This window comes from Perissodus microlepis, chromosome 20 (assembly GCF_051167445.1).
Source record: "Perissodus microlepis isolate ML-2025 ecotype Zambia chromosome 20, ASM5116744v1, whole genome shotgun sequence".
Lineage (NCBI taxonomy): Eukaryota > Metazoa > Chordata > Actinopteri > Cichliformes > Cichlidae > Perissodus > Perissodus microlepis.
This window is the reverse complement of record NC_140480.1, coordinates 11,674,404-11,690,123: the sequence shown is the minus strand read 5'-3', so window position 1 is coordinate 11,690,123 and position 15,720 is coordinate 11,674,404. Positions and strand designations below refer to the sequence as shown.

General features: G+C 40.7%; 2 protein-coding genes across 5 annotated transcripts in view; one reads left to right on the top strand and one right to left on the bottom strand.

Moving 5' to 3' along the window:
• Nucleotides 1–700: 700 nt before the first annotated feature.
• On the top strand, nucleotides 701–7,389 carry rnf223 (ring finger protein 223). Of its 2 annotated transcripts, none has more exons than XM_084916695.1 (2): nucleotides 701–979; nucleotides 4,417–7,389. In XM_084916695.1, the coding sequence occupies exon 2, from the start codon at nucleotides 4,494–4,496 to the stop codon at nucleotides 5,193–5,195; it is 702 nt and encodes a 233-aa protein (XP_084772821.1). In that variant the 5' UTR covers nucleotides 701–979; nucleotides 4,417–4,493; the 3' UTR covers nucleotides 5,196–7,389. The 2 variants fall into 2 exon arrangements, with proteins under 2 accessions (XP_084772821.1, XP_084772820.1); XM_084916694.1 differs by having other exon boundaries at nucleotides 4,414–7,389.
• A 970-nt stretch (nucleotides 7,390–8,359) lies between these two features.
• ptpn11b (protein tyrosine phosphatase non-receptor type 11b) overlaps nucleotides 8,360–15,720 on the bottom strand; it is a 35,142-nt gene continuing 27,781 nt past the window's right edge. For 2 of the 3 annotated variants that reach the window (XM_084916690.1, XM_084916692.1), the window contains exons 11-16: nucleotides 15,183–15,337; nucleotides 13,027–13,094; nucleotides 12,766–12,917; nucleotides 12,463–12,563; nucleotides 12,242–12,369; nucleotides 8,360–11,033 (exon numbers count right to left, since the gene is read on the bottom strand). In XM_084916690.1, coding sequence (XP_084772816.1) covers nucleotides 12,282–12,369; nucleotides 12,463–12,563; nucleotides 12,766–12,917; nucleotides 13,027–13,094; nucleotides 15,183–15,337 — 564 coding nt within the window. In that variant the 3' untranslated portion in view covers nucleotides 8,360–11,033; nucleotides 12,242–12,281. The remainder of the gene's footprint in view (nucleotides 11,034–12,241; nucleotides 12,370–12,462; nucleotides 12,564–12,765; nucleotides 12,918–13,026; nucleotides 13,095–15,182; nucleotides 15,338–15,720) is intronic. The other variant, XM_084916691.1, reaches the window with a different exon arrangement.

The window sequence follows — 15,720 nt, the reverse complement described above, 5'->3', positions numbered from 1 at the left end:
CAGATTTGAAGAGAAGTCTTTCTAATCTCTGAGCTCTGACCTCCTTAATGGCGATCTCGCCCTCTGAGATCAAACATGATGTCATTTTTGTTTTCTTTTCTAAATGAAGTGTAGCTCGGAAAGTTTTGGAAAAGGTATCAGGCTGAATTATAACGGCTTGTAATGTTGACCAGCAGCACTGCAAGTGGAGCGAGAGCCTGTTCGTATATGCAGCAGTGCTCTGGCGGGAAGATATTCCTCTATCACCACCTGTCGCCTTATCAGTGGCTACATGGAAATGAGACCTGTATATGTATTGTGTATCTTAAGCACACTGGTTGTGTAAAAAAAAAAAAAAAGGCAGTTTCAGTCTGTTTGCATTTATTTATTCTCTGAAAAAGTCAATCCTAAAGGTTTTTGTTTTAAGGGCACAGATTTGAGCGCTGTTGACAAGAAAATGAATGTTGCAGTCACGTCAATAATATATCAGATTGAGTGTGATTAGTGTGCTGTAGGTTATAGGTGTTTGTTTTATGTGTGGAGAGACAGTGAGCACAGGCAGAAAGAGGCATGAAGGAACATAAAAAGACAGGCCAGTAATGTGTACTACTCTCCTTGAAGTTGTGAGGCGTCTTCCTCCTCCCCTTCCTCCTCCTCCCTCCCCGCCTCAAGGCCAAAACTCTGTCGAGGCCATTTACATAGAGGGCTAAAAAGGGGAGCTGACAGAGCCTGACAGGTGACACTGAGGAGGGACAACTCAGAGCTGACTCTCACACAGCGAGCCATTACTCAGCCTCTGAACACGCACCCACTCGAACAAACACCACGGAGGAGGACCTCAACCTGAGCAAAGGCACAATTAACACCCCAAACTCCCTGGTGCGAATTTGGAAGTCAGTTGAATTTGACTGAGAGAAAAATGCTTTGTCAAGCTCTGAGGGAGTGAGCTGAGCTCGGCCCACCGCGATCAAGACAGGAGCACATCTTCATCATCTAACAGGTAAACTGAACTTTTGTTCTTCGTGCTGTTTTGAGGCAATTTTTTAAACAGTTTGAAGCTCACTCATGTTAAACTAAAAGGCTTTAAATGCTGCACTTTAGTGTTTGGGAGGCCTTCTCCCAGCATATTTGATTATTTATTATTACTTATTACCCCTTAAATTGAACAAAGTCACACTCCAGGCTGTCTTTGACAAATGAGGCTGTGTTATCTCATCTCCAAACTGCTGAGATGCAAAGAGTGGTACCGTCACAACACATGTTCATGATCTCCTGCTGCAGCAGCCACATCTCACCAGTGGCTATCTGTGTATTCAGTTTATCAGATGTCTGCACTACTGCTTCCTGCATTGTCCTTTGCGCGTACACATGCTACCTGCTGAACAGATCTGTTTTTGCCTCGACCTAATCTCACGATCAGTTAAACCGTCTCGAGCCGCCCCTAGTTCAAACTGTCGGCAGGTCGAGTTACATTTACCTTTCAAATGGAGAACAGGTAGTGCAACACTAGAGATGGCAGTTGAGCCGCACACAGTTGAGCCTGACACAAAGAAGCGAGGTAGGTGGGTGGGTGGGAGGGGGATGGGATAGTAATACACAAATAAGTTGTAAAAGAATTGTGTCAGTGGGATGGGTAAGGGAAAAAAAACATGTGCACCTGGTCAGATTGCAAAGGGAAGGTCAAAGCAAAGCACTGCGCAAAGACAAAGAGATTTAGTGGTGTTTTCAAGTGTTAAGGGTTGAGCAACGACTGAGTTTGAGTTAATATTTGACCTGATGAACAATATCAGTTTTTTTTATAGCTTTTCCTCTGAATGAGGGCGTGTAACAGTTTGTAGCTGTAATTTTTTAAAAATCAAGAGGGCAAAGGAGAAAGAAATGGTCTGTGGACACCAAGTGCAAAACCTTTCCTTTTGTTAGGGGGGAGGTTGTGTTGTTCTCTCTGCAGCGCACCTGCTGTCACTTTCTTTTGCACCAAAACAAGTGAAATGGACTCACAGCGGTTGATATCTCTAAAGTTTAACCGGCTCTGTCTTATTACTGCGTATTGCTCGAGCCGTGTGCTAGGGCAGTCTACTAATACTTAAACAGAGCCCACAGGGGCTACGTGACTAATGATAAACTCTGAAGTATTACAATCTTTACACATTAACAGTAGAATATTTACAGGAAATTTCCAGAAGCAATTCCACAGATTCAACTACCAAAACAAGAAGAACAACAACCAAACAAACACAATGTCCCTGTGAGCAGATGTTTCTTTCTAAATGAAGTAAATTTGTAAGGTCAGAGAGTCAGACTATAATCTGTGAAGTGTCCTCAGTGCATTCCTTCTGACCAGCCACCAGACTGAAACCTGTAAAAGTTTAACAAGTTTGTTACCAGATTAACAGACATGGAAACAGAGCAGGAGATGTCACATCCAGCCAATCAGTTTAAATTTAGCTACTTTATTACTGTAGAGGCAGGGAGCTTGCGTGGGATCATCAAACGACTTTTCCTCTTTTCGTAAGACCTTGACCTGGCTCAGTGTGCCTTTAAAACACATGAAATACAATAATTAGCCACATATGAACCTTTAAGTAGGTGTTTAAATATTTGCTAAATCCTTACAATGTTCAAAGTTTGCTTGTTTTGCGTAAGTGTCATTTTGTGGTTAATCAGCGTTGGTAATATTGAAATGAACTGAATTTTCAGTGTGCTGCATCAGACACTAGTCACTGGGAGTGTTATCTGGAGGTCGTCTCCCTCGTACTGCGGTGACACGGGCGTCCAGTAAAGGGGCACGCCCGACAACTAAACCGCAATTTGAAAGAGAGTGTAATTGATTCAGAATCCGCGGTTAAAGGAGTCTTTAAACTGATAAGACGGGTGTAATTATACCGAGAAATCTGTCCTCATCCTACTGAAGCATTCAGCAGACATGTGGAGGGAGAGAGCTCCCTGTGCAGGAATGTGAAGGGTAGATGGAGTGATTAGGTGGAGAACAAGCAGGGACTTTGTGTAGATGGGAGAACTGGGACAAGACCGGCCCTCGGGGCACAGAGAGGAGAACACCTGTGTTGACATCATTCATCCCTAATCCACAAACACACAGAAACCCTCAAAATGACTGACTTTTAATACCAACACTACAACATTAGGGTTCTTTCCAAGGAAGATATATAAAGCTTTGAGTTTGAATGGAATAGGGACTTTTATTGTGGATTCATTTTGAGACTCTCCCAACATTAAGGCTTAATCACAGCATTTTCACAAATTAATGAATCGGTTATTATTTCTAGAAGAGTAAAGAATTAATCCATTCGGCTGTTTTAGAGGGTGTTCATCAGATGTTTTAATAAAATATAAAAGAAAGTACTAGATAAAACACAAAGATACAAAAAAAGACAGGTAAAGGATCCAAACAAATTCTATGAGTCACTATTCAGCAGGCAGTTAGACGTGATATAAAAAAAAAAGGTGACGAAGTTAAAACTTGAAGGTTGGCTTTTTACGACAGTATCTGTCGTAAAAAGCCAACCAAGATAAGCTCAGCGTGGTGCATGTGAGCTGTGATGACAGGACGTTTTTTAAGAGGAAGTACAAACCAAAAGAAGGCTCTCTGTGTGGAGGCTCTCCAGCCTTCAGTGAAGCCACTTTATTCCCACCAGTTTTAAACAATTATATCAAAACTGGTTAGATAATGTAGATTCTTTTAATATTCACTGCAGCTGATGAGAGATGCTGTATAATACACTGAACAGTCTTGTAGAGACCCCAGAACAGGAATGGATTCCCAAAACAATCAGGGTGACTCTCAACACGAGTCCCCACGCTTTACATTTCCACAGTGAAGTCATTCACCCAGCATGAACATCTGATAACCCCGTAGGCGTTGACCAGGATGTTCAACAAACAGCGTTCAACAAATAACAAAAAAGAGATCCTTGGCTTTCATTGCTTACTGAAGACTGAGTCATTCACTCCCTCTACATTACAACACTAAACTACACAGTGCGCATCCAGCAGCCGTTAATAAGTTCTATGATTTATAGCAGAACTAAAGGTCTTTGGCTTGTTTTGGCTTTTCTTTTTTGAGGCCTGATCAAAATGTTGTCATGACTGGCGCTGTACCTGCAGAACTGCCCACACTGTGTAGGGGCTGGAGGGCTTCTTTTCATTTTGTGGTCACTTAACTGACTTATATGTTTGTGCATGCTGCCTTATCACACAGCATATTTGACCCGTTATGCATCGTTCCCGAAATACTCCTTGACAGGATAAAAACTTTAAACTTTGTAATATTATCAGTGCACCAAGTGAGGCTAAGAACACTAAGGATTTATCCAGTATGACTGGATAAATCTTGCCTTGGCTAAGCATGACTAAACTGTTGCAATTTCTACGGCATTTTTAAGAACTCTGAATACTAATCTGTGCATTTCACTCCAGCAGGGACTTCAGGACAGACCAAGACAACAGCCTGAGAGCCCAAAAGGAGAGTTGACAAAGGACGTCAAAGACCTCTAAAGATGGAAGATACCCAGCAGGTTTGGCACGTGACGATACCCTCCCAGGAAGACGCTGGAGAGCTGCAAAAGAAGGTGTCAGTGGCAAACCAGCCCGAGTGCTCCATCTGCTACAACACCTACGACAATGTCTTCAAAACACCCAAGCAGCTGCAGTGCACCCACACCTTCTGCCTGGAGTGCCTTTCCCGCCTCAATGCGCTGTCCAACCACAACAACAAAAACCCCACCTTAGACATCCGTTGCCCCATCTGCCGGCAGCCCACTATTTTGCCAAAGGAAGGACCCCCGGCCCTGGCCACCAGCCGCGAGGTCCTCTGCGAGCTGCCCAGCCACCAGCAGCAGGAGGAGCCGGTGTGGCTGGAGGGGGAGAGGCTGTGCTACAAGAGCAGGCAGAATCATAATAGCTCAGGGGATCCCGAAAGTCCTACAGCCTTCTGCGTCTGCATTGACATTGGGTCCTCCAAGATGGACACTGCTCCCGAGCTTCCACAGCGACATCTCACTATGGTGGACAGAGTGGCTGACTGCAAGAAGATGATCCTCTTCATTCTGCTCCTGGTGCTGCTTATTGTGGTTGTTTTGTGGCCTCTGCAGTGCGTGTTCAGCACCGGGAATATGCGCTGCTTCAGCGAAAGCCCCCACCCCACCATCAGTACCACCCCCAACATCACCAGTGCCATGTTCAAGAAACTGGTGGGATAAACATTGAAACTACCTGGACTTCACTTGTAAATGCTTAGAATATTGTGTATGATACATTTGTACTGTTGTGTGACATTTTAATTATTATTATTATTATTTCCAAATTGTCTTAAAAGTGTATTTTATTATTGCTACACAGAAACAGCTCACATTTTCAATTTGAAAAAGAGCCACAAAGCTTAAAGCGTCTATGTGCAAGCTTTTTTAGACATTTGACTTCAGTGCCTCCCAGTGGCGGTTTAAAAAACTGCAAGCAGGCAAACAGCCCGTAAAGTAACACTGACTGCAGCCATTTTCACCAGTGACATGTTATTATGGTGTTATAGGGCACAAGAATTTTTGACATAGCTTGGTTTTTTTTTAACGTTATAATGAGATGAAATTTCTTGTTCACACAGACAACCATAAACTGTAGATAAAGGATGGACTAGCTTCAGTCTGTAAAGTGAAGCCAACATGGATGCGCCTTAGCCAGCAGGGAGAACTACATACTTCTCACCTGATTTATTACCTCATTTTTCTAAAGTGGGTGGGTCTTGTCATATCACAGCCACTCATTATGTATACTTAAAAAAATAAAAAATAAAACTAAAGGCTTCAATGGTAGACCATGAACCAGCAGCTATGTCCATCTTTTACAGTCTGTGGACACGACTGATTTACAAATAACACTACACAGTGAAGCGAGACCAGCTTCACTGTGTTTCTTTAGCGGCACAGAAAAGATGAAGAATCTCAGCACTTTAATCTGCGCTTGTATTTTGAAATTAGACATGATTTTTGCTTTCTAGCAGGCTCAATGGACTGGAGCGCAGCTGGGCTAATTTATTGTGTCTACTTGTACACAACCAGCAAAGCTCAGAGACGCTGGCACATGAAAGTTGAACTTTGCTTTGCAAATGTCCGTCTGGCAGCACGAAGAAGTGTTCCCAGTATGTCAATGAAAAACTATGTGTAAAGTGTGTTTTCTTAAGACCTTTTCTACAAACTTTAAATAAAAAACAAACAAAAACTCAGATTATGATTCTGGAAAATAAATCATTTGAACAAAGTTGAATCACAAATTAAGTTTCTAAAGCCTCAAACAGACACAAAGCTACTCACACCCTTTTATGCTAATTAAAACAAAGCGTAATCTCATTGTCAAGTTAAAAAACAAACCATGCCCTATGTAACCATTAAACCGTCACCATAAAAGCCAGCTCCTCCTTTGTCTGGACAGGAAGCTGTCTTTATTTCTTCCTGGATTCTGTGTGACATGACGGAAAAGTTAGGTTGTGGGGGCTTTCCAAAGCTCACACATGGCATATGGATGATAAGAGCATTACGTTGATTCGAGCTTCATTTAGAGGAAGCCATAAAAGGAGAATTTCTTCAAGTACCAGCTGAAGCTGCCGGTAAATGTGGTTAAACAATAACTCCAGGCGAAAGAGAAAGGTGCTGAATCACGGCCTCGAAGCAGTTTCCCCTAAATAGAAAAAGGAAGTCAAAATAAATACTTCTTAATAAGTTCTTGTTAGTTGGAAATAAACTTTTCTCTACATTTAAATTGATCATTTCCTATAAAGAAGCCTTCTATAAATGCCTGCCTCCAATAAAGCAGATTTGAACAGCCAATTTTCTTGTGACTGGCAGCAAAAGAAAACTAGCTTGTTGAAATTCAGATAGGAAAGCACTAATTTCACACTCATCGCCTGTTTTATTTGCTCTGGAGTTCTAAAGCATATTTTCTTTAAGCCACTTCAACCATGAAACACTGGTGTTCTTCTCAGTAGTCTTTCCTGCCTTGCTTTTAGTATGAGCAGGTTGGTATCAGTATCGTGCTGTAAAGCTTTTACCAAATGAAATGACAAATGGAGTGAATAAGCATAGAAAGGTATGAGCTCATCATTAGCACAGCCCATGATTCAGTAGCTTGTAGAACCACCTTTAGCAGCAATAAAAGTTAAAGTAATGATTGTCTGTAAGACTTTATCAAACTCTCACATCACTGTGAAGGATTTTTAGCCCACTCGCTTCTTTACAACATTGCTTCACTTCATTGAGATTTGCGGGCATTCGTTTATGTGCAGCATAAATGTTCCACCCAAAGATGAGGTCTGGACTCTGACGGGTAATTGTAGCACGATGATTCTTTTCTTTTTCAGACAGTCTGTAGCAGATTTGCTACAGTGGGATCATTCTCCTTTTGCATGACCCAGTTTGAGCAAAGCTTTAGCCATCAGACAGATGGCGTCATATTTGACTTGAATACTTTGGTATACAGAGGAATTCATAGTTGACTCAAAGACTGCAAGGAGCCCAAGTCCTGTGGTTGCAAAACCCAGATTATCACCTCTCCACCACCATGGTTGACAGCTGGTGTGAGGCGTTTGTGCTCATGGGCTGTGTTTTTGTTAAACATAGCACTGTGCATTAAACATCTTCACTTTGGTCTCATATGTCCTGTTCCTGAAGTCTTGTGGTTTGCTAAGATCCAGCTTTGCAAACCTAAACTACTGTACTGTGCATAGGAGAAAGGAGAAAGGAGGCCTTCTCCCAGCAACTTTTTCATAGTTCCAAAGTTTTGTGCTATCATAAACTTTAACATGTAACACATCAACTCAGGCCTGAAACATAGCTCTCATGTCTTTGGTCGTGGTTTCTCTTAGAACTGCATGGTTTGACCTCAGTCTGAATTTGCTCAAACATCCACTCCAAAACAGACTGGCACCTGTCCCAAATGTTTTTTCCACTTATAAATAATCCCAGTGTGGAATGTTGGAGTTTTTGGAAGTAGCTACACATTCCTTCCCAACAGCAGTTGCTTCTTTCCTTTATGCAGAGATGCTCACATTTCTGGATAATCAGTAAATCAAATGCCTTTGATTAGCAGCACCTAGCTGCTACATTACCCTCTTCACTTCTTTGAAAGCAGCAAGTCCTTAGTTTTTCCACACACTGCTGCACTTTGGCTTACTTTTGTAAATAATTAAGCAGCTGTAATGAGTCTCACACACTCACACACACACCTGAGACTGTATTTAAATGATATGAAGACCTTGGTAAAGACCCGATGATTTTTATAAAACTTACTGATATTTAAAATATGACGTGACTGTAGAATGAAAGATTCTCTCTCCTTTGAAGTAAAAAAAAAAAAAAAAAAAAAACCACTAAAAAGAACATAAAATCAAATGAAAACATTTAACTTTATATAGTGCCATCATAGATTTTTATTAAACTATGATAAATCATTTTGTTGCTCTGACAGATCATCGTGTCAGCCGTTGTAGTCTGTACAGCAAAAAACAAGGCGTCTGGGTGGAGCCAGTGCAAGAAAAAGAGCAAAAGGGAAAAGCTTCCACTGAACGACACTACTCATTTCAGGTTTACTGCAATCAGAGGAACAGGGGGATGAAAAAACAAAAACAAACAAACAAACAAAAAAAAAAAAACTCCGAAATGCACACACATTGAACTCATGTTCAAGTAAGTGTAAGATGACGAGCAGAGTGAAAATACCACGTTACTTCTGCAAAGCTCTGTGTGCGCTGGTACAACTCAGAGCCTGAATTTTATCATTGGTAAAATTACACAGATTTACAAAAAAGTCAAGGTACAAAAAAAGCAAGAACGAATAAAAATCAAAAACTATACAATCTGAAACAAAAAACAAAACAAGATGAACACTGATGGCAAAAATTTAGTGCACTACAAACAAACAAACAAAAAAAAAAAAAAGCTGACGAACATCCACACAGCCTGAGGTTCAGCAGTTTCACACTTTCAAGTACTGATGTTTCACCAAATCATAAACACAATCTGACCAATAGAGGCAAAAGAAAAATACAAGAAAGAAAGAAAAAATTATCCCAGCGCAGGACGAAGAAAACAAACCAACAAGTCTCATTCATTGGACATAAATCACAGTTCATGAAGAGAAAAACAAAAACAACAGAAAAACAGGAGGATTCACACGCCATCAGTGCTCGAATTCCAGGGACGAACAAGTGGTGCAGCATTGTCTTCACCCACAGACGTCCTGTGGGCCTTCACCGACATTCATGTAAAACAGAGCTTTTATTCACATAAGAGTCAACCATTTAAAGAAAGAAAGGACTTGATTGTGCTTGGCTGTATCATAAATTGTGTTCATTTCAAAAATAACATTAAATCACAAGCTGCACCTGTGGGAGTCCAGCTGTAAAGACGAACGGTGTGAACACTCCTGACGAGTGCCACTCAGTTACACTTTTATTTTGATGCTTGAATAGGAAAAAAGTGGACTGAACATATTACCAAGGGTACGTTCCACCGGTTAGACATTCAGTAGTTTGTTGGGGTTTTTTTTTTTTAAAAAAGGGTTTTCGGGACATTGAGTGACTACGGTTTGAACCATCTAGGACAGACTTCCAACATTTCTACGCTTCTATTTGCACAGGATATTTTGGTGCTGCTTCTTGAGGCTAAAAGTAGCCAACAAGCTGCTGCACAGCGGCACCGCCGTCTTCCTTATCACATCAGTGACGTCAGCTTACTCTCTCTGCTATCATCAAGCCTGGATTACGGCCATCTTCTAAATTACTTTTTGGAGACAAATCTATTCTTCAATCTCAGGGTGATTACAGTGGGCCAGATGGCCATCTGCCTCACTGTAATCGCCCCCCTTTCCCTTGTCTCCTTGTGACAATCTACCCCCTGACAGATGTTGAACAGCATCAGACCCGCTGATTAACAAGAACGACCAGTCAAACTAAGCTGCGAGACGGCAGCCGGCTGAGCACGACTCCGACCGTCCATTCAGGAATCCTTTCCACCCAGTTTTCTGTCAAATATGGACTTCAAATATCTAAGAATGATTTCTTAGACCACAGCGCATCTTTATAAATATATATTTAAATAAACATCAAAACATAACCATTATACCAACATCAGTAAAAGAAAAAAAATGACTTCATGGACAGAACAGCCCTAGTTTTCATGAATGACTGTTCTTTAACTGGAGGTCATGTTCACGTTCACAGACAGTCGGGGCAGACGGGTTTTGTCCCGACAGCGAAAACAAATCACCTCCAAAATTGTCAAAGAACAGTGGATTGCATTTGCAGCTAGTGAGATATATATATATATATCCTTCACAATACAAAACTTTGATAATCAGTCATATCTAAATAAAATTTATTCACTTTCACAACTTAAAAAGACAACTTCATTAAAGATTCAAAGGAGGGAGGGGACTTGCTTGCCCGTCTTGTGACGGGTCATGAAGCAGGTTATGCAACTGCCCTTGCCATCACTCAGCGGCCACATTAATAACCACCACAGCTGGACAGACAGAACACAGCAAAAACGGTCTTAGAATCCAATTTAGACGACAAGCAGCCAAGACTGAGAAAGAGATAACCGAGTGAGTCGGGGCAGCGTGCGGACAAACGGCTTAGTTTTGACCTCTTCCCTTAGTCCCACAAAGCTACGTTCACTTGAGGCCAGGCCGGGCTCCACATTTAATATCTGTCACCCTAAGAGAAAACTGTTTTTCGCCTTCATGTAGACTTGCAGAGTAACAGTGGGTTTGGGTTGGCTAGATTACAGACACATCCTGTGACAAGGCACTTGTGCTGGTTAAGAAAGGGAGAAGCATTAGCACAGGAGGGAAGAAAAAGGGCAAGTGGAAGTGGGGGGCCTGAGTAAGGGCACTATGCTGTGGACTCCACAGAAGTCCAGACAGACAGAAGTCCAGCAGGACGGTGGCAGCAGACACATCAGCCCGCCACTTTCGGTCCGCGCCAAGATCCAGCGATGTGGAGTGTACCGAGTGTGGAGCCCCCCCCCACCCTCCCAAGGGATTTTCAGGAGCTGAGAAAGTGAAAGAAACACAGACATGTAGACCAAGTACGGTTTGGATTTTACATTTCATGACTTGATGCTCGAATCAGTTCGAAATTATAAAATAAATATAATGACGCTGTTCTCAAGCATCACTGAAGTTATACAAACATGTCCGCAGTCTTTCTGGCAGGGATCTTATTTACTCATTTATTATTAATTAGATTTTTATAACTTCACTCAGGACATTTCAATATTTAGAAATATATTGGTCCATCATGCTGCTCTTCAACATTCCCTGTTGAGTGCTGCACATCAAGCAGCAATAGGTGCAGGTTTAAGTGCACCCATTACTTACTTAATACTTTCTACATACAATCATATACGCCTCCAACCACACGCTCATAAACACTGATGCACAGCTAAAAATTTGAAACTACCCATGAAAATTAAATCTTTTCCATATTTGTATCAAAGTTTGAGCCAAGAAAGACAGAGAGGCTGAGCAGACTGGTAGTTAGTCTTTTATGTTATGCATTTTAAAAAATATCTGACAGAAATCCTCCAGAAACAACACGCCACATTCAATTAATGCATTTTAAATACATTCAACTGTAATCAATGCTGTATTCAGAATACGTTTTGTGCCTGTGACCCCAGAATCAAAGCCATGATTAATTCCCTGTAACACTGCTGGGTTCCTTGTCTTGGTGCTTATATTAGTCACCATGACAGAAAAGAATGACAGTGTGAGAACTGAGGTTGATTATAATTTGAAATTAAATTCAGTCTTTTGTTGCTCTTTTAAAAAAAAAAAAAAAAAAAAAAAAGGGGGGGAGCACTGGTATTCTTTAAAGCCAACTCAGCTGCTCCTGGCTAACCTATAATTTAAAACTGAAAAAATATAGGAAAAGTACCTTTCTGCTTACACACGGAAAATTAATTCAACACTGGAAGAAACAGAACTTTCCGCCATCAGCGGAAGAATACCTTGAGCTTTGATTTTAGGGGAAACATTTTCTGACACGTCAGGCTTAAGTTAGTTTTGTTTTTTCCACCCAAAGCTACATTTACAGTTAATGGAATCCAGCACATGAAACCAGAAATGCTTGTGGTAGTTTTCAAAACTGACTAAGGCAGAAGGAAAAGGAAACAATGAAACAAACAATGTTGGGCTTTTTTTTCCTAGCTTAAAGGATGGATCTCTGAGAAACATGGAAATAAAAATTGACACTTACAGAGAGGCAGACAGAGAAGAGGAGGTCCACGGCGCCGATTTTACCTCCTGGTATTACTGCTGAAAGATGTCTGAGGGCTTTTGAAGTTTATGTTCTCGTATACACTTGATGAATCGTCGTTTGTCAGCCTAAAAGAGAAAATCACTGTGAAAATGAACCCACTGTCAAACCCCTTAAGTCCTATGATGACATTTTTTTAACACGTGTATGCCTGGACTTACACAGAAGAAGAGCGCGAGGAGGTCATGTTGTGCTTGGACCTCGAGTTGGTCATCTGGGGATATTTGATATTGGAATATTCCCTCTCTGTCATCTTATTCCTCTGAAAAGTGACAAAAAAATAGATTAATCTGTCATCTACTGAAATTACTCAATCTCAAACTGTAACCACATTCAGCAGTGAAAGAGCAAGTGGTAAACACGCCTAACCAGCTGACATGCTGATGATTTGCCTCTCAGCTCTAGCGTTTAAAACGTAACTGACGGACTTTATACGGCTTCAAAACACTAATATAGCCAATTACCTGCTCCTCCTCCAGTCTCTTCTGCACTGTGTCTATGTACTGCTGCACAGCCATGTAGATGAACTTATACTGAGCCTCTGTTTGCACCATGCCTGATCTCTGCTGCCGTACCCTCTGGATGGTCTTTGGGACATCGATGTCACAGTCGAGACCTAGAACACGCAGATCCAAATGTTAGCAGAACTGGAGTGCAAAGATATATATTTTTATTAAAAAGTAAAGGATTCACAATCCAGAAAGTTTCATATCTGAGCCTCATACCTTGGCGGTTAATAATGTCGATAAGGATGTCAATGACGATAATTGTGCCAGTTCTGCCAATGCCTGCACTTTAACAAGAAGAAGTTTAAGGTTAAAACCATGTGTAGCTACAATACTTGAAGAAAAGCACCAGATTCCAGGTGAAAAACAGTTATGAGAATATTTGAGCACACAAGTATAAGCTGAGGTTTCACTTGTTTTTATTTCCATTTATTATATATATCATATTATTAACAATTTTCATCAACAATCCCACCATTAATGTCTGCTGATGTAGACCGTGAAGGTAACGGAAAATTGTGGTGCTTTCAAAGTAGTCAGCAGAAATCAGGCCCACTGTTTACAAATGCAGATAAGCTTAAAAGCTTAAAATTGCTGACAAACTGCTAAATTGACTGCAAAACCAGAATATGGACTGTTGAGCTGCATGAAACCAAACCCCGCTCAAACTTGACTGGTAAACAGTACTGAGACAACCAGAAGGCTTCTGCTATCAGACATCTTTGTCTTTGCTTACAGACTGTGCATAAGCACATCTCTGTTTATAGAGGCGGATTTATCTGAAGCCAGCTGACCGCTGTGTTTAAGAGTCAGGTCAGTGTTGTCCTTGTGTTTACAGTACATGTTTGGATGGGTGTGTTAAGAGAAAGAATACCACACTAAAAAAAACAGTTTAAAACATTTGGTATCAACATGTCTGCAAACGCAGTAGACAGTGTGTGTGCAAAACTGTACGTCTGAATTTTTTAATTTTTTTTTTTTATGTCACTTAATTAATTTGGGATTTTTTTTCCAAGACATTGCATTTATCGCAACAATGTGTGTGTTGCTTGTTTTGATATTTGTTTGATGTAGCCATTAAAAACAGATCAAACAGCTGCCTGTTCTCTACAGACTTTTAATAGTTAGGCCCTCAAAATGACCTATTATATTTAGTTATATTCAGTGAGATTAAGAGTGTGTGTGTTTAAACCTTAATTTCTGAAGGAACACCGAGCTTGGGACTTAATCTGAGGTCGACATAGTAGATTGTGGCCGACCACATTGTGGTCACACTATATCGGCCGAATTAAAATGAAATTTAAAACTGACAAGTTGTTAACCAAACTGGCGTTCGTAACTCCAGATTATAAACCTTAATCATAGCACACCCAAGTGGGAAACTGGAAAAAAATAAATAAATTAAACAAATTCAGTTGGTGAAATTTAGGTGCTTACGATCAACCCTTACAACCACAGGAGCATTTTCAGCTGGGGCCAGCCTGATTGACATACATTGTGTAGATTTGCACTTTTAGCTCATTTCAAAGGGATTCTGCTGATCTGGTGGCTGGACAGACTGCTGAAGTCCACTGTTCTTCCTCATGTTCACAAAACCACTTTGAACTTGCTTTGTGGCTAACTCTTTGTGACTATGAAAGTAAAACGAAACAATAAATAAATATGTAAAACACAAACACAGCCAGCTTTAGTTTCAACTATGAAACTATATTTAAACTAAACTATTTAAACCAACTCACATTAAGAGGCCAAAAGTGTATATGCCACTATACCAATTGCAGACTTTAACCAGCAGGTAGGGTTCCCAGGTTCTTGGTATTAATGTCAAATTTTGACCATAACCCCAAATGGATATTCATCAAACACGCTGGGTTTTTTTTTTTTTGTGTTAGTCTCAGATTTCAGTTCCTGGTTACAAGGAATTAAACCTGATGCTGAACTAAAGGTTTCTGATTCTGGGACACTTTCCAGTTGTAAGGAGCAGTCATCAATATTTTTATAACCACTGAGTAAACTGTAGAAACCACCAGGAGTTCAGCACTTTCAAAAGTAGTCAAACCAGCTGCCCAGTACCGACAGTGCTATCACAGACAAGCCACTGAGATGCCAGTCGCACCATTTTGATATCAACAGACTTTCATCTTTCAGTACATCACTGGCTGATGGGATGCCTGCATAAAAAAAAAAACAAAACAAAACACAGCAGATGCTTCTAACAAAGTGCTTTATGTATGTGTATACAAAAGAACATAACTGTTATTGTCAGTGTGAGAAACCGATCTCTTTGTTGTTGTTTTTTTATAATCCCAACCCAGAATTGGTGAAGTTGCATGAGCATCCTATAATAAAATAGTCCATTTTCTTCCTTGTCATACCTGCAGTGGACGACAATTGGCCCAGTGTGTGGAATGGTGCTCTGGGTGCGGTTGACCTCCTCTAGGAACCAGAGGACGCCTCCAGGCTCGTTGGGCACTCCGTGGTCTGGCCAGCTCAGGTACTGATAGTGCCAGATGTACCTCACAGGCTCCTTCTATAAGTGACAAATATTATGAGGTGAAGTTACCAAAAAACGATTAAAAAAAAAAACAAGCAAACAAAAAAAAAAACAAAAACAGAACTAGCTATCGGAAAATAGCTAGTTTTCCGACATTTCCTCTCCAAATCAGCCTGATGAGACTGTGTTAATGGAAACTCACAATCAAATAACATCATAATTCTCAATAAACCAAAGTGTTGTTTGTGTTGTCACACCTTATCTGAATAGCCTACGTCTTGCTTCTGATCACGTTTCTTCTGAATAAAAACTGAACTGAAACATACAATAATAATAATAATAATAATAATAATGGATTGGATTTATATAGCGCTTTTCAAGGCACCCAAAGCGCTTTACAATGCCACTATTCATTCACT

Coding starts and splice junctions, on each gene's coding strand:
- rnf223 (XM_084916695.1), top strand. CDS start 4,494: ATGGAAGATACCCAGCAGGTTTGGCACGTGACGATACCCTCCCAGGAA.